At 38.8% G+C, this 16,306-nt stretch overlaps 1 protein-coding gene across 2 annotated transcripts; it reads right to left on the bottom strand.

Annotated features, from left to right (window-relative positions):
• Positions 1 to 1,017: 1,017 nt before the first annotated feature.
• LOC18433794 (vesicle-associated protein 4-1) lies at positions 1,018 to 15,827 on the bottom strand. Of its 2 annotated transcripts, none has more exons than XM_020667084.2 (7): positions 15,533 to 15,827; positions 14,359 to 14,429; positions 4,210 to 4,291; positions 2,297 to 2,412; positions 1,916 to 1,993; positions 1,489 to 1,620; positions 1,018 to 1,359 (listed from the first exon to the last, which is right to left on the bottom strand). In XM_020667084.2, exons 1-7 carry the CDS (start codon positions 15,678 to 15,680, stop codon positions 1,240 to 1,242), a joined length of 747 nt encoding a protein of 248 aa, XP_020522743.1. In that variant the 5' UTR covers positions 15,681 to 15,827; the 3' UTR covers positions 1,018 to 1,239. The 2 variants fall into 2 exon arrangements, with proteins under 2 accessions (XP_020522743.1, XP_011623191.1); XM_011624889.3 differs by having other exon boundaries at positions 1,018 to 1,354.
• Between the last annotated feature and the right edge of the window lie 479 nt (positions 15,828 to 16,306).

Here is a 16,306-nt window from a genome sequence, read left to right as displayed (position 1 = left end):
CCAAAAACCAAAAAATTTAACATGTTTGGGTGGCTCAAAAGTCTTAATTTTTAAACAACAAAAACTAAACATTCAAAATTGCCGAAATACATTAGTTTTTTGTGTTGTGGATTGTTCAAAAGACTTCTTAAACTGCCCAAACACATGTTTTAAACACTTCAATAAACACTTCAATATTTAAACTCAAATCTCCCAAATTATCAATTGTATCGTGTTTTGGGTAGCATGAAAGTTACACTTTCAAACTAAAGTTAAACAAGAATAAAAGATTAAGATCCAAAGAACGAAAATATCAAACTAAAGTTAAACAAAAATAAAAGATTAAGATCCAAAAAACAAAAATCTCAATGTAATATGGTTTGATCATGTGGTCATACATTTTTTTCAGTTCCTATAGGATGTACATTTCTCTTTCAGTTTCTCAAAGGACATAAGTAAGTCGATTCAATCACCCAATGTTGTTTTTTATTACAATTGTTGTAAGTAAAATCAATTTGGTCCTTGAGATTCCAAACCCAGTGATAATATATTATAAGTGTGAGGGCTTTAAACATTCAATGTGGAAACTAACCCCACTTAAAAAGGAATAAAAGGTGTGGGTTCAACTACAAGTTTTACAAACCCGACCAGTTATTTTTTCAAGTCAGATAGGATCCAAATACGTTATGTCTAAACCCTCTCCCACTTAAAAAAAACACAAGTGGGCATATACAATTACCCAGTATCCGACCTGCCTCCCAGTTGAAGGAAAAGACCTTGGTTGGGACGTTGAGCATCCGAACTAGGAACAATTTGGGAATAAGAAAAATATGCGTTTTGCAGATTATAAAAAATATGAATCCTTGTCTTAAATATCTATCTTATAAAGGGTTTTTATCTGTAAAATCTCCGTTACATTAGACACGAGATGTACGTGTTGAGAGAGAGAGAGAGAGATCACTTTAGGAGTCTATCTGATAATCTGTGCAAACAAACAGAAACATAAATGATAAGGAAATCAAAAGACAATATAAGGAGTTTTGAATTCGCAAGCAGGGTTTCGCACGCACCCCATGAACTCATAAATATGGTGATCCTTGTCTAAACTCCAAGAAAAAGAGAGAAATGTCTGTCCTAATCCCTCACTTCAACATAGCACAGAGGACCATTCTATAACACCCGCAAACCCCAAATGAAAGAAGAAAGAGAAAATGTCATGTAGCTTACAAGGATTGGACATTCCATTCTTCTGCACACTTTCTAAAAGCAACATAGGATTGAATCTTCCCTATTTGACTGCCGATCCTTTAAACTCATCACCTGAATCACCTGCTTCACCTTGTTGTTGAGCCAGATACCTCTCCCTTCTCTCTTTCTGCTCTAGTACATAGATACACACACGTCTTAGATTGCAACCTGGGTTTTATGGTTGCCTCTAGTTTCTTATTCTATATACACTCAATCGCACAAGGAAAAATGGGACAAGGAATAGTTTGAGGTTGAACTTACCCATTCATCAATCACGAGACCTTCACCGACTTGGCGAGGTGCAGCTGTGTCTTCTTCTGCAGGTGGAGGTTTCTTGCGTGCCTCGGCAGCTGCTTCTGCATCCGCTAACTGATTCTTTAATTTCTCCAATTCCTAGTACACGGCCAAGTTATAAGGAAATCTTATTCAACTCTCTCTCTGTCTCTCTGTGCACACACACACACACAAAAGACGTGCATATACTAGCATGCTTATGCACGAGCAGAGAGTGCGAGAGCCAACTGTTTAAAGTTATAGATCTTATAAATGAAGCATTTGGTAACTTCAGTAAACAACACAGATTGAGGCACATTTTTTAAGCTAAAAATTTGACAGGCCACTTAATAGTATTTTTGGTTTTTGGAGGAGACTTCGGGGGGGGGGAGGACGAGAGAGAGACAGATCATACTCGACAAGGTGCATCTGGATCTAGAAATATGACTTTTAAGATCTGCTCCACTGAGACAGCATCTCGTTGCTCATCAAACTGCACAAAATGAACGCTCATCAGCATGTGCTTTTACTCATCTAAACAGACAGTACATGTGCATCCATAATTTTATACAAGACCACATTGCAATGAAAAACACTTTTAAGGAAAAACCAAATCATCATTATAGGAACAAGAACGGGTTTGACAGTTAGAAGTTAGAAATTCAATGCCCAACCAGAAAGAAAACGCATGCACAAATGGTAAACATAAAAGTACAAGGGCAAGTATCTTCTAGAAATTAAGTTCTTTCAGATTTTTGGAAATTAGACCCATGAATGCTGAGAGAGAGAGAGAGACCAGCTCCACGGTGAACTCCATGCCTTCTTTAATCTTCATACTGACAATTTTGAACTTATCCTTGCTCTTCTTATCCTGCTTCTCAGATTCTTCTGGAGGCTCAACAAATTTGAAAACTACAAAAATATTTACCAGTGAATCATTAAATTATCATATTATACTTTAACTGCGCATTTCACCCACCCAAAAAATGATTGCCTCTTCTAATGTAATCAACGAATAAAAAAAAAAAATAATTGAAGTCATAACTTTGTAACAGCAATAATCCTCTTGGAAATTAAATGGAGCCATTTAATTGCAGGAAGGATCTGAAACTTTCCTTCAAAAGTAACCCAAGTAGAGTCCACCTCAAAAATTCCACTAGAAGAGGTTGTTTTGATGCCCAAATATCCTCAAATTGATCATCTTGACATCAAGATGCATAGACATGAAAAAAAAATGGATTTCAAGTTTTGGAAATAGTACATCTTCTAACGCATTTTTGGACCGTCAATTTCAAGATTTTCAAGTACTCATAGATCTGCTCAATCTACAGTGTTTTTGAAGCTTTAAATATTATAATTAACGATGAAAATATATTTTAAGGCTATCACAAAGATTTCTAGTATTGAAACCACATTTCTCAACACTATTTGAAGGATCACCTACTTTGATTGTTTAGAGCCTCAGTCTATACAAACCGCACCCACACACACACACACACACACATATATATATATATAGGAAGATGTTAGGGTGAGCCCACTAACCCACAAAAAAAAATGAGCCCAACGACCCAAATTGAATCTGGGTGGATCTGACGATCACCGATGTCCGGTAGTGTTTGAATTTTATTTTTTTTTCTACAAATCCAAATCACTTGAAATTTGGAGCATGTGTACATAAAAAATAGATGAATATTCGAAAAATATCAAAAAAATATTTTACATGAAATAAATTGACCAAAATACCCCTGAAAAGTTTCAGGGGTATTTTGGTCAATTTGTTTTCTCAAATTATTTTTTTATATTTTTATTAGGTGCCGCTTGATGAGAAGAACACACGCTTAAAATTTCAAGTGATTTGTATTTGTAAAAAAAATATAAATTCAAATACTACTAGACATCTGTGAATATTCAGATCGGCCTAGATTCAATCTGGGCTGTTGGGCTCATTTTTTCTTGTGAGCTATTGGGCTCACCCAAGCTTTTTCCATATATATATATATATATATATATATACACATTTTGTTTTTTTTTTTATGCAGGAAGGCATATACTTCTATCTTCTAACTTGCTAACCTACATGCCCTTTTTTTCTATATCAAGCAAAGGCATGACCTTATCCACATCTTACAGTGTCTTATATTCCAAAGAACTTAACAGCTTTTGTTCAACTATGAGGGTATGTGCACACCAGACATGCATCTTTGCATGTGTAAGCATATTAGGCATGTTCGTGCTCCACGGCGATTACACACAATTGCAGATAACTGCCATACCAGACTTTCTATGCAGCAATGGTCCATTGCACATATTTTTCTGGAGGCAAATATGGTTGCTGAAGCACTAGCTAAGAGTGCATCTGTTGGCCCTAGTGCTACTGTGTGCAGCCGTAGACCACCAGATTTTCTTTCTCCTCATTTTACTACTTGATCTGGTGCAAATGCCCTATTACAAGGTTGTACGTTAATCGTTCTTCTTTTTACATCTTTTAATGAAAAATCAGGTAGGGGGCCTTCTCCCCCACTGACTAACCCAAAAAAAAAAGGCATATCAGGCATGCATCATTGAAAGGATTTCTATTGCTCCAAGAAAGTGTCACCTCAAGCCATAATGGTTTGCCATGATGCCATAAATTTATTTGAACTATGGCTATGAATTCCCTCATGCATGTGTGTGTGTGTGTGTGTGAGAGAGAGAGAGAGAGCATACCAGTGGCTATTATGGATTCCCTTGGAGTAAGCATGGCACTAGGGGGCCTCATGTAGCAGCTCTTCGGAGCAGTAGTCTGAAACTGCAATTTTAAAATCCTACATTCAAGCTCCACACTTTTCAACTCAAATAGAACTTTTTTTTTAAGGATATCTGGGATTCATTGATAATAGTCATTAACAGCTTATATATATCATGTTCACGTAAAGACCGTAAAGTCAATAGAAACCAGAACTGAGAACAGGATAACAAAAAATGAAATAGCACAATGAAAATTCCATGAGACAACGTCATTCTACCAGCTCCCTTGGGGAAAGGACACCAGCATCCAAACTTGTCTCAAAATTTAATGAGGATAACAACAAATGCTGAAATACAAATTTCCAGAGCATCCTCCAGAATGTCTGGTGAAGAAGTTATGGAAAAGAGACCACCAAGAAGGTAAGGCTTCCAATGAGAGCTCTGGCCACACCTCTGAAAATTACAGAACCTGAAATGGCTAAAAAAAGACAGCAATAAATGAACAATGATGATGTGGAAGAGGCAGGCCACACAGCCCACACAAATAGGGCTGGGATTACCAAGTGTCTCAATCAAAGTTCCCCCAAGGCGGAGTTCACCATTAATAACTATTCTCCACTGGCAAGCCAATTTTAACGACCAAACTTCCATGAACCCTACCTGACCATAGCCTAGGAAATCACCCAAGACTTGATATGCTCCTTGAGCACATTATACCAACAGCGAGTGCCACTCAAACTTCACTTCTTCGAATTTAACCCACAAAATTGGGTAAAGGGAACAAATTTAAAAGGACTCTCTAGAAAACAAAGGCCCGAAATAACAACCTGCCCCCAACACCAGAGAAACAAATGAAGTCGTGAAGATCTAGGAGTTGCCAAAAAAAAAATTCAAGCAGAAAAAATCCATTTTTTTCTATCCGATGCTGACAGACAATCACAATGTTAGCCATCCAGCTACATCCAATGTGACAAGCAGAAAATCTACATTTAACAAACTTTAATTAGCAATTAATTAGTAAAACCTCAAGGATGACACCAGAGTGCTGCAATCAGTTGCTTGCCAAAATCTTCAAGGACTGCTATCCATTTCAAGGCCAAAACATGAGAACGCACCAATCAGATTGCTCTAAGAGTGGATGTCTAAGAGAAACAAGGCTGATGGCACTAAGCATCATCTTGCAACAGTTAGATAGAAACTCCAGGATAACGGTCTTGTACCAACCCAAAGTCTAATCAGCCTATCAATTCCCATGCTTGGAAAGGACTATCAATAATTCACTAAACATGCAACATATATCTCCAGTCCAATCATCGTCAATCATGTCCTTCCTAAACCTTGGGCACCACACGACCTACCCCTCTGTTACAAGATCTAAAAAACCAAGAGAATTCACCCTAACTTGGACTAATGATCTCCAGTAATCCACCCAATTTACAGCAAAACTCTCATATTTCATTGCCACGCGTGTACTACTCATCTTTGGGCACCATACTGTATTACCATGATACCATCTACTTTTTAGAGTCATAAACCTAGACACCAGAATCAATAATAAAACTCGCCAAACTCAAGAAAAACCTGAGCCCCCATACTTGTATGGAACATCAACCCCAAATCTAACTCTCTTACAATACCCAAACGTAAACTTCAGCAACCTTCTTAAACTTACAAACTACTAATCAATTCCTCATCAAGTCAAAACATCCAATAAGATGTACCAACTTTCATAATTCCCCATGCTAACTTCAGAATACTTCCAGTGCCCACTCAAACCCCAACGAACGCACATTCTAATCCACAAGTCTCCAGCCCCAGCCTATTAACAAGACTCCTAAGTGGTCATGAGACCTCAAAGCCCCAACTCAAAAACCTCCCCTTGTCTTGCACACTTCTTCCAACTTAATTAATGAAATTTATACCCCTTACTGATTAGCAAGAGTGGCTTTAGTAGATCAGCCTACTGCAGATCCAAATTGCTGGTCCCTAACTCTACCTAGTCCTGCAGACACAAAAAGGAGCGTAGAGTTACCCACAAAGCAAGAATTCAACCCTATTACCTCTAGGATGTCAGCCACCTCCATCGATACATGTTACTCAACTCCAAAGCTAATAATCAAATTACTGTGAAGGTTAATGCTCTACCCGAGCAAAACTCCAAAAGTATCTCGACCCCATCAAGAAGACATTATCTTACGTATTTTGGCATTCATAGAATTCCACGGTACCATACACCTATACCTCAGATATGAGAGGAGAAGCCCTTCAGCATTCCCATCATGTAGCAGCTTCATCGGAGTATTTCTTTGAATGGTTCACCAACATTGTCACTAAAACTTTCACAATAACAGGGAACATAAGCATGGGGAAGGGATATAATAGTAAAGGATCTCAAGGACAGGTCGCTACGGTACACTAAGGAATGTTAAAAAAAAATGCAACATCCATTGACCCATTATCTCATCGTCTCCATTTAGACCTAAAATCCGTCCTAGTAGTCAAATCATTGTTAAGGGAACCATAGGTCGAGGGTGTCGTTCCCGCTCCGGAACCTCGATCCCACGGTTCCTCCTAGGCATCTCGAATTTTCATCTTTGGGACCTCGCTCCCAAAATCTTGGGATCTCACTCCCGAAATTTTAGAATCTCGCTCCCAAAGTTTTGGTACCTTGTTCCAAAAAATTTGGTATCCCGCTCCTAAATTACGGAGATCACGTTCCAACTATTAGCGGATTCCAGTACTATTGTGAAATAGATCCCTGCTCCCATCAACTATGATCCAAGGTTTTGATAATGTATAATCTTGAAAATCAAATATGTGGAATCTATATTAAAAAAACCGACGAATCCAATTCTATATAAAAATAGATCTCTAAATCCATCAACCATGGTCCAAGGTTTTGATACATTAATTAAAAATCATAAGTTTTATGATGTTAAAAATTTAAAATCTAAACTATTATTCTTAATTTGTATAAAACAATCCATTATTCATAATTTGTTTATATTGACCCATTATTTTATTGGATTCTTAATTTACTCTTAATTTGTATAAAATCCAGTGATTGCATTCCATTATTCTTAATTTGTCTATATTGACCCATTATTTTATTAAATTCTTGATTTAAACTAGCCATAATGTAGAGTAGAGTGACCCGGACGTACAGGCCTTGGTAATAAAGCACTCTGACGAACCTCATCATCTGCATCAAAGCAGTCGCTTAACGCTTCTAATACCCTAACATCATCCTCGAGATGGTCATCATCAAGGTGATATTCCCAACCTTTGTACTTCTTTGCATAGTCTGATCGCAATCTACTTAACAACCTATCATTGTAGTGGACATAAACCAATGACTCGGAGCATTGAGCATTTAATTTGTTCCGCTTAACACTGTAGATGTATGCTTGTGTGCAAGCCCATTTATTGGGCGTGTTCCCGAGGCAAGCATCTCAGAGAATTGGTAAGTGTTCTAAAGTGTCAAAGGAAGAAAGGGAGACTTTGAAGCAAGAAGAGGAGGAGGCAGTTAGGTTGTATGGGAAGGCAAAAAAGCAAAAAACTGCATTCTCTCCTGATACCTCCTTATTCCTCACGAAATCATGATCCACGAAAAAGGGCAAAAATTCTCATATGTTTAATGCACATGAGAGACAAGAAGTTGATGCTACAGTAGCACGCTTTTTCTATGCTCATGGCATTCCATTCAACGTCGCCAATGACCCTAGATTTCATGAAATGGTATATGCTATAAATAATGGGCCAAAAGGCTATATGCTTCCTAAATATGATAAGATTAGGACATCTTTGTTGGATAAGGAGAGGAGCATAATTGAGAGGGCACTGGCTCCCTTACGGAACAATTGGACGACTTATGGAGTTTGAAGTTGTATCAGATGGATGGAGCAATGTAAAAAATGAGCCTTTGATTAATGTTTTAGCTGTTTCTGAGAAGAAGGCAATGTCCCTCAATGGACATGATTGCTCTTCCATTGAGAAGACTAGTCAAAAGATCGCTGATATTCTTTTGAAGATGATAGACTATATTGGACCCTACAATGTATTTCAAGTGGTTACCGATAATGCTGCAAATTGCAGAGGTGCAAGGACAATTATCGAACGTCGCCATCCCCACATTTTTTGGTCTGGATGCTTAGCACACATTATGAGCCTCCTCATGAAAGACATCGTTAACAAAAATAAGACGAACCCAGCTTTTAGTTTTGTGCAGAGTCACTACCAGAATGCTAAGAAAGTGGTAAAATATATTCGCAATCACACTAAGTGTCTATATATATTTAGGACTTTTTAAAAACTTGAAGTCCTTAAGGTTAAGAAGACCAGATTTGGGTTCCATTACATAATGTTGAGGCGTCTTATGGAAGTGAGGGTTGCTTTGACATCCTTGGTTTTAAGCGAAGAGTGGGAGGGTCTCTGACCGGGTTGTAGGAGATACTGATCATACCGACGTGGGCCATATAATTATGGATGATAATTTTTGGTCAACGAACAAGACATTTTGCGATTTACCAGACCAATATGAAAGATGATGAAGTTCACTGACATTGACTTGGTTGTGATAAGGGATGAATACGAACGCATGGATACAATGTTGTGTGAAATTACAGTGGCCATTTATGATGATCCTATTTTGAACCAAAAAGTGCATAAGTTAGTTGTTGATAGATGGGATCGAACCAATCTTCCATTGCATTCTTTGGCATATGTTTTAAGTCCAAAGTATCACTCTTGGGAATGGTTAACTATGCCAACTCCTGGTGGGGAGAAGAGGCTAAAGCCGCACCACGATAAAGAAGTATCAGTGTCTTATCTGGCTGCACTTGAGAGGTTGTACCTAGACGAGAATGAGAGGGGTAGAATACGATAGCATATCAGTGATTTTGTAAGTAATAAAGGAGTTTTTTCACTCCCAACATCTATTTTTGACAGAGGAACAATGTCAGCTGTTTTGTGGTGGGATCTATATGGTGGTGGGGTTCCTGAATTGTATTCACTAGCTGTTAAGGTGTTTCAGAGTGTCTACTCGTCATGCGCTGAGAGGTGTTGGAGTACATATAGTTACATTCACAGAGTTAAGCGGAACAACTTAAATGCTCAACGTTCGGAGTCAATGGCATGTCCACTACAATGACAGGTTGTTAAGTAGATTGCGATCAAACTATGCGGAAAAGTACAAAGGTTAAGATTATCACCCTAATGATGACCACCTCTAGGATGATGTTAGGGCATTAGAAGCGATAAGCGACCGCCTTGATACAGATGATGAGGCTCATCAGAGTGTTTTATTACCAAGGCCTGTACGTCCCACTATATTTTTAAGCCATGATATAAGTATGGCATGCACCAATCCCTCTGAGCCCACGGCAACCCAAAATCCTATTCCTCCAACTCAAGGGTCATCTTCTTCGATTGTAGATTCCTCCACTTTCATTGTTTCGCAAAGGTTGGCTCTCCGAAGAGGCAAAAGGACAAGATGAGTCTCTCTCTCTCTCTCTCTCTCTCTCTCTCTCTCTCTCTCTCTCTCTCTCTCTCTCTCTCGTGTAAAAGAGCTTACTGAGCATTTTATAGCTTGAAATTAAAACATATATTTCCATCTCACTTCCAATAGTATTCATAATTGTGAGTTATCTTAAAACTCTACAACAAGAACGATGGCAAGTGGCTTACAACTTTCTTTTTTTTTGAATCAATGGGGTCACTCTAGTCTACATTATGCCTAGTTCAAATCAAGAATCTAATAAAATAATGAGTCAATATAGACAAATTAAGAATAATGGACTGAAATCACTGGATTTTATACAAATTAAGAATAAATCAAGAATCCAATAAAATAATGGGTCATTATAAACAAATTATGAATAATGGACTGGATTTTATACAAATTAAGAATAATGGTTTAGATTTAAAATTTTAACATCATAAAACTTATGATTTTTAATTAATGTATCAAAACCTTCTACCATGGTTGATGGATTTAGGGATATATTTTTAAATGGAACTAAATTCGTTGGTTTTTTTAAAGTAAATTCCACATATATAGATCCCAAGATTATACATTATCAAAACCTTGAATCATAGTTGATGGGAGCGGGGATCTATTTCGCAATAGTACTGGAATCCCCTAATAGTTGGAACGTTATCCCTATAATTTGGGAGCGAGATATCAAATTATTTGAAAGGAGATACCAAACCTTTGGGAGCGAGATTCTAAAATTTTGGGAGCGAGATCCCAAGATTTTGGGAGCGAGGTCCCAAAAATGAAAATTCAAGATCCTTATGAGATCCCTAAGAAGAACTGTGGGATCGAGGCTCCGAAGCGGAAATGGCACCCTCAACCCACGGTTCCCTTAACTATGGGTGAAATAGCCCATCTACCTTAGCCTCACCGTCTTTGAACCTTCTCGCTAGAGTATGACCACAAAATATATACTACAATTGAAAGATAGTCCATCCAAACCTTGTTTTTGATTGGTAAGATTCCACCCAAACTTGATTGTCGAGACAGTTCAAAAAGGATCACATAGTTACAACACAAATATGATTTTCTCTTGTCATCCGGAATTTTGGGAAGAAAGAACAAGTTTGAAACTCCTCATATGGTTTTTTCACCATTATACTTCCTCTTGTCTTGGTACATCACTAAAGTCCCACTTCAAGAACACTTCTAGTGTTCTTCTCTCATTAAGTCATCATTCTTTCTTACCCCCAACCTGGATAAATTGATCCAAGAACCAAGCATTCAACTGACTAACATATCAAAATGTCCACTACATTTTCACAACATACTGAGGATAAAAGTGGGGGTTGATCTAACACCTATCTATGGAGCCTGGGTAGCAAATGAGAAGTGATGATCATTCAATCTCAAGAACAGCCTAGTAATCATAGGATTCTCTTGAACAAAAAGTCCAAGTATATCTGGATTCTGAAAACTGACGCATGCTAATTGTGATACTACCTCAAACCTTCTCAAGAGACAACTAAATGACATTAAAATCCTTATTCTATAAATCAAAGGCAATCTCATAAAAAAGCCCTTGACCCAGCCTGTTCCATCAATAATCGTCCCTTTAGGGAAGAAAACTGGACAGATTTGGTCATCCGTCATCTACATATGATGATAGCCAAATAACAGAAATGGAGAAGAACATCATTTATCAGATTGTCAGATTATTTAAGGCAATAGCACTCTTATGCCTGAAACAAAGGCAATTCCTAGCCAACAATTTTGTTTTTGATAATATTAACTTTGTATTGCTATAAAAGAAGAGAGAGTACATCTGTTGGGGGGGAAGGGAAACCGAGACGACCCATGAGAAGAATGTCTCCATCAAAAAAATTTCCAGGAGCTCTAACAAATGTTTCCTGGTTACAAAAAATTGTATAGGCAAAAAATGGGGCTCATAAGTTACAGTGTGAAGAAAGAGCCTAACTACAGTCCTTGAACCCTAAGTGATCCAAAGCAAAAAAACAGATGGACTGGTCGGAATCTTCCACATATAGGAGCGCTCCGTCTTTAGCAAGCAGATCGGCGAGCTCGTTCGACGTCCGCCAGATATGCTTCCAAAAGACATTGATATCCCTGCAAATATAGTAAATTTCATCAAAAATCTTGGAGAGGTACCAAGGGGGTGAAGAGATTCGTGCTGCCCATGTTTTGAGCATCTCCTTCTACCATCAGGGTTTGGCCACATGAAGGGTTAAATCCTTTCACGCCCATCAGAAGAGCCAAAGCTTCTGCTAACTGGGAGTTTCCATGGCCCACAAATAATCCTGTTGTAATCTCGAAACACCCCTCTTGCTCCTGATGGGCCTGGGTTACACAACGAACAACCATCAAAATTGAATTTGATAGTATTTTCGGGAGGGGCCTGCCAAATGCGAGGCCTCTGGTTTTTGAGAGGTTGAAGGTGTAAGATATGTTCCCAGTGGTTGAGGAAAGCATTAGGGGGGATCCCGGCAAAGTCCTTCTGGGTAGAGGCCCAAAAGGTTACTAAAGTAGTAATCTTATGAAAAAACGCAGGTACCTCTTTTTTTTACCATGGAAGACCCTCGCGTTTCTTTCTAGCCAAATGGTTCATATGGTAGCAGTGATTGTTGCCTTTCAAAGGATTCTGCCTGTCCTAGGCCAGTGGCTGCCTGAACAGGAGCAGATAAGGTCCTTTACCGAAGGTGCGAGGGCACAATGAAAGCTGAATTGTTGAAGGACAAGACTCCACAGTTCAAAAGCCTGGTTACAGTGTAGAAACAAATGAGGATTCGACTCCTCCTCTTTCAAGCACATGGGGCATCTGTTGGGAAGCTGGGGCCTCTTTTTTGGAGCCAGTCTACTGTGAGGGCCCGTTGGCAGCAGGCTACCCAGTTAAAGGTTTGGACTTTTGGAGGAGCAATGGAGGACCATACTTTGGAAGTAGCCGAAATGGGGTTAAGTGGGTAAGTTGGTGGTTGAGTAAGTTTCTTATAAAAGAAAGAGACTGAGAAATTACCAGATGGAGAGGGGGTCCATACCAAGGAATCATCCCCGGCTGGTGATGAGAAGATAGGATGTAAGGCTGCCAACATATAGAAGACGAGAGTGTGGTCTCCTCTTCATTGAGGTTTCTTCCGAAGGATGGATTCCACCTCCTTCGGCCCCCTGAATTAACCATCTCTTCTGCGATGGTAGAATCTTTGTTACGAGCAAGGTGAAAGAGAGAGGGAAAAAGGTCCCTGAGTGGGGAATCTCCAATCTAGAGATCAGACCAAGAGCGGACTCTGGTACCTTCTTTGGGGTGGAATCATATGGACCTCTTGAACATGGTATGAGAGGAAGCAAATGATTTCCAAGCACCTGACGCCCTTCTGCTAGAGATCCTGTCAGGTACCCACTCATGTTCCGGGATCTTATATTTGCTTTGTATAACCTGTGCTCAAAGCGAGGTAGGTTGGGTGACCAATCTCCACCACCATTTCCCTAGCAAAGCCTGATTGTGTTTTCTGAGGTCTCTGATACCTAAACTGCCTTGGGATTTAGGTAGTCTGATTTGATCCCATGAAATTAGGTGGTGTCTGGTTTTTTCCGCTTGTCCTGACCATAAGAAATTCCCACCGACGTTGGCATGTGAAAGATGGACATTAAATAAACAAGTGTGTTGGCCATTGTTGCTTTGACCAGTGTAGAGCGGCCAGCAAGGGATAGAAATCTCCCCTTCCATCCTGCCAATCACCTATCTACTCTATCGATGATAGGAGCCCAACCACTCTTTTTCGGTTTTCCAAGGCCCAGGGGGATGCCCAGGGGGATGCCCAGAGGGATACCCAGGTAGGTAGTGGGGAAATCCTCGACTATACATTCCCAAGAAGGAATGAGGGTCCTATTTGCTTGGGATGTGAGACCAACTCCCATCATCTTTGATTTATCCATGTTGACTCTGAAACCTGTGGCTATCTCAAAACATTTAAGGAAAAACCTAAAGTTCTCTATTTCTTGTGGTGAAGCATCAAGGAAAACTAAAGTGTCATCTGCATATTGCAGGTGTGACACCAAAGGACCTTGTGAGCTACATTTGAGTGCTGTAAGAAGACCTTCCTGGTATAGGCGAGAGATGGACATGCTGAAAACCTCTGCTACAATGGTAAAGAGAAACGGGGATAGAATTTCTAGCCAACAATTGGCAGCCAGGCATAATCAGGTTGGTCCCAACCAATGTCAATCCGATAACAAAACCATCTTTTTTTTTTTTGTTTGCGTTGAATCAAACTTGAAAGTTAGTGCTGCTAAACATCAGCTGCTAGCCATCAAACATTAAGCAATTTTGTGTCCAAGAACAACATGTAGACTCAGTCACAAACTACTTTGTTAAATAGTTCATCTTGAGCCTTTCATGATAAAAGCTTAATTGACTCTAAGAAAAAAAAAAAAATCAGAACTTGGATCCTGCTGTTTCTGTGAGACCCAATCCCTGTGCTTTAGCTCCCCTTGACCTTCCCATTATAATAGACTTCCAAAAACAAACATTATACCAAAATTCAAAAATTATACTTCTTTTGTGCCTTGGAAGACAATAAAAAGAGGTTATTAACTCCTTTATGAAGAATTCGATAAAATGGACAGGTAACGGAGAGAAATACCTTAAATGCCACATTGCAGCGGCTTATATTGACAATCCTTATAGCACTTCTCACTTGCTTACCCGGTTCATCTGCATCCAGCAGTTCCGAATTCAAAATAAATGACACCGAGATATGTCAAACAAGGTGGCTACAAGAACACTTGATTCTCAATCTACTGATAGAAAAAGAACCCTTAATATGATAAAATGACCAGAATAACCTCTTGAACCATCTCATAATTTGCGCTCTCTTCTGATAACAGGTACAGTATTATAATTTTCCAAGAGGAATTTGGTCATTAAGAAGATCGAATGGATATAAAAGGGAATAAAATTAAACCGGTGACTCTTTAGCTATTTGAATGGGTACTTTCATCATTGCCAAAGTTGAAGGGCATACCGTCAATGTACGAAAACTTACAAAATCCGTCCAGACTAGCACACACCCATATCCAATTTCAACTCTCAATATCAACAGTCACCAATAACATTTTCTGAAATGCCCAGTATTTCCTCCCAGAAAGACTGTTATGCCTTCCATTTCAAACAGAAATATCCCTTTTACCAACACATTTTTAAAGAAGTGCCATGTGGATCATCAGGAATGGTCATATTTGAACCCAAATAATAATAATAATTATCTTCATTTTTTTCCAGAAGATTTTAGTGCAATGGATGTCATTGTCATGGGCATTGAGCTATCCCTGCAAATGAAATTTATTTAAAGGAGCAAAAAATATACAAATAAATGGAAATTTGACTAAAACAGCCAAATTGTAATTAACCCATTTACTAAAATCTAACCTTTCAAAAATGATACTTTCTTTTCTACAAAATTGATCTTTTCAGAAATGAGTACTGTGCTCCTAATTCAAGCAATTATCCATTTACACCTAACATTCACTCCTGCATCATATAAAAACCCTTAATAAAGCAAACATTCCTAACAAAGAACTCTATATGATACCCAAAACCAGAAACCCTTAAAATGCTAACCCTTTGGAGGATATAACAAGCATTTTACAGGCATTGCAGGTGCCATTATAAAAAAAAAATGACCTTTGAGTAGATTCCCAGTATTTAACTCATTTACACTGAATAGGAAAGAACAAAAACAATAAACCCCAAGATCTACTTCACCCTAAACTGAAAATTACACTCTCAAAATAATGAGAAAAATGGTGAAGGCATACAGGGAAAATAAAGCTTGGAGCGTGGGTCTAAGCGCAGTCTCCGTCTTGTAGGTAAAAGGGCTTTAGCAACCGCGGCTATGGTGGTTTTGCTCGAAGAAGGAGCGGAGCCACCATTTTTTTCGGGCTGATTTTCATGCGAGAACGGCATTATTAAGACAAAAGTTTTCTCCTTCTTCTCCAATTGAAGCGTGGATCGAACCTCTCAGCTCTAAGGGGATTCCGCCATTAACGAAGCAGAGAAGCTCTGCAAGTGCTTAAGCCAGAGAAAGGAAACAGTGATGACTGTTGCCATTATGACATGTTACTGTGAGCTTTTGAATTTTTATCGACTTCGGATCAGCTGCTCAAACAATTTAAAGCATGTGGTTTCTATAAGGCCTAGGCTTTATGAAAACAAAATAACGCTTCAGTTCATATCTTGGTTCCGAATGCACTTTAGGTAACAGAAATATTTATGATGGTTTTGAGTCATAAAGAGAGGCTGTACTTATTTTGATAGGGCTGCAGCCCTATCATTGTAAATGTTTAGAGTCGGGATTTGAGTTTTTGAAATGGCCCACACCTATGAAGGAATATCATGAATAGCCCACGTTGTGCATTCTGCAATCGACAGCCCACTTCAGTTCTCCGAGGAACGAAAAATTGCTATAGTTATTGGAAGTGGGAAAGGGAGAAGAAATCCATAGATTTTAATCTCGAATGTATACTGTACAAGTGAGGCCCACCTTAAAACCTTGTGTAAAAAGTTGTTCGGACGTTGGAAGTGGAAGATCC

This window comes from Amborella trichopoda, chromosome 13, assembly GCF_054954075.1.
Source record: "Amborella trichopoda isolate Santa Cruz 75 chromosome 13, AtrichopodaSantaCruz75HAP2 v2.0, whole genome shotgun sequence".
In the NCBI taxonomy this organism is placed as follows: domain Eukaryota; kingdom Viridiplantae; phylum Streptophyta; class Magnoliopsida; order Amborellales; family Amborellaceae; genus Amborella; species Amborella trichopoda.
Note: the sequence above shows the minus strand (reverse complement) of the source record. Positions and strands in the feature narration are given on the sequence as shown.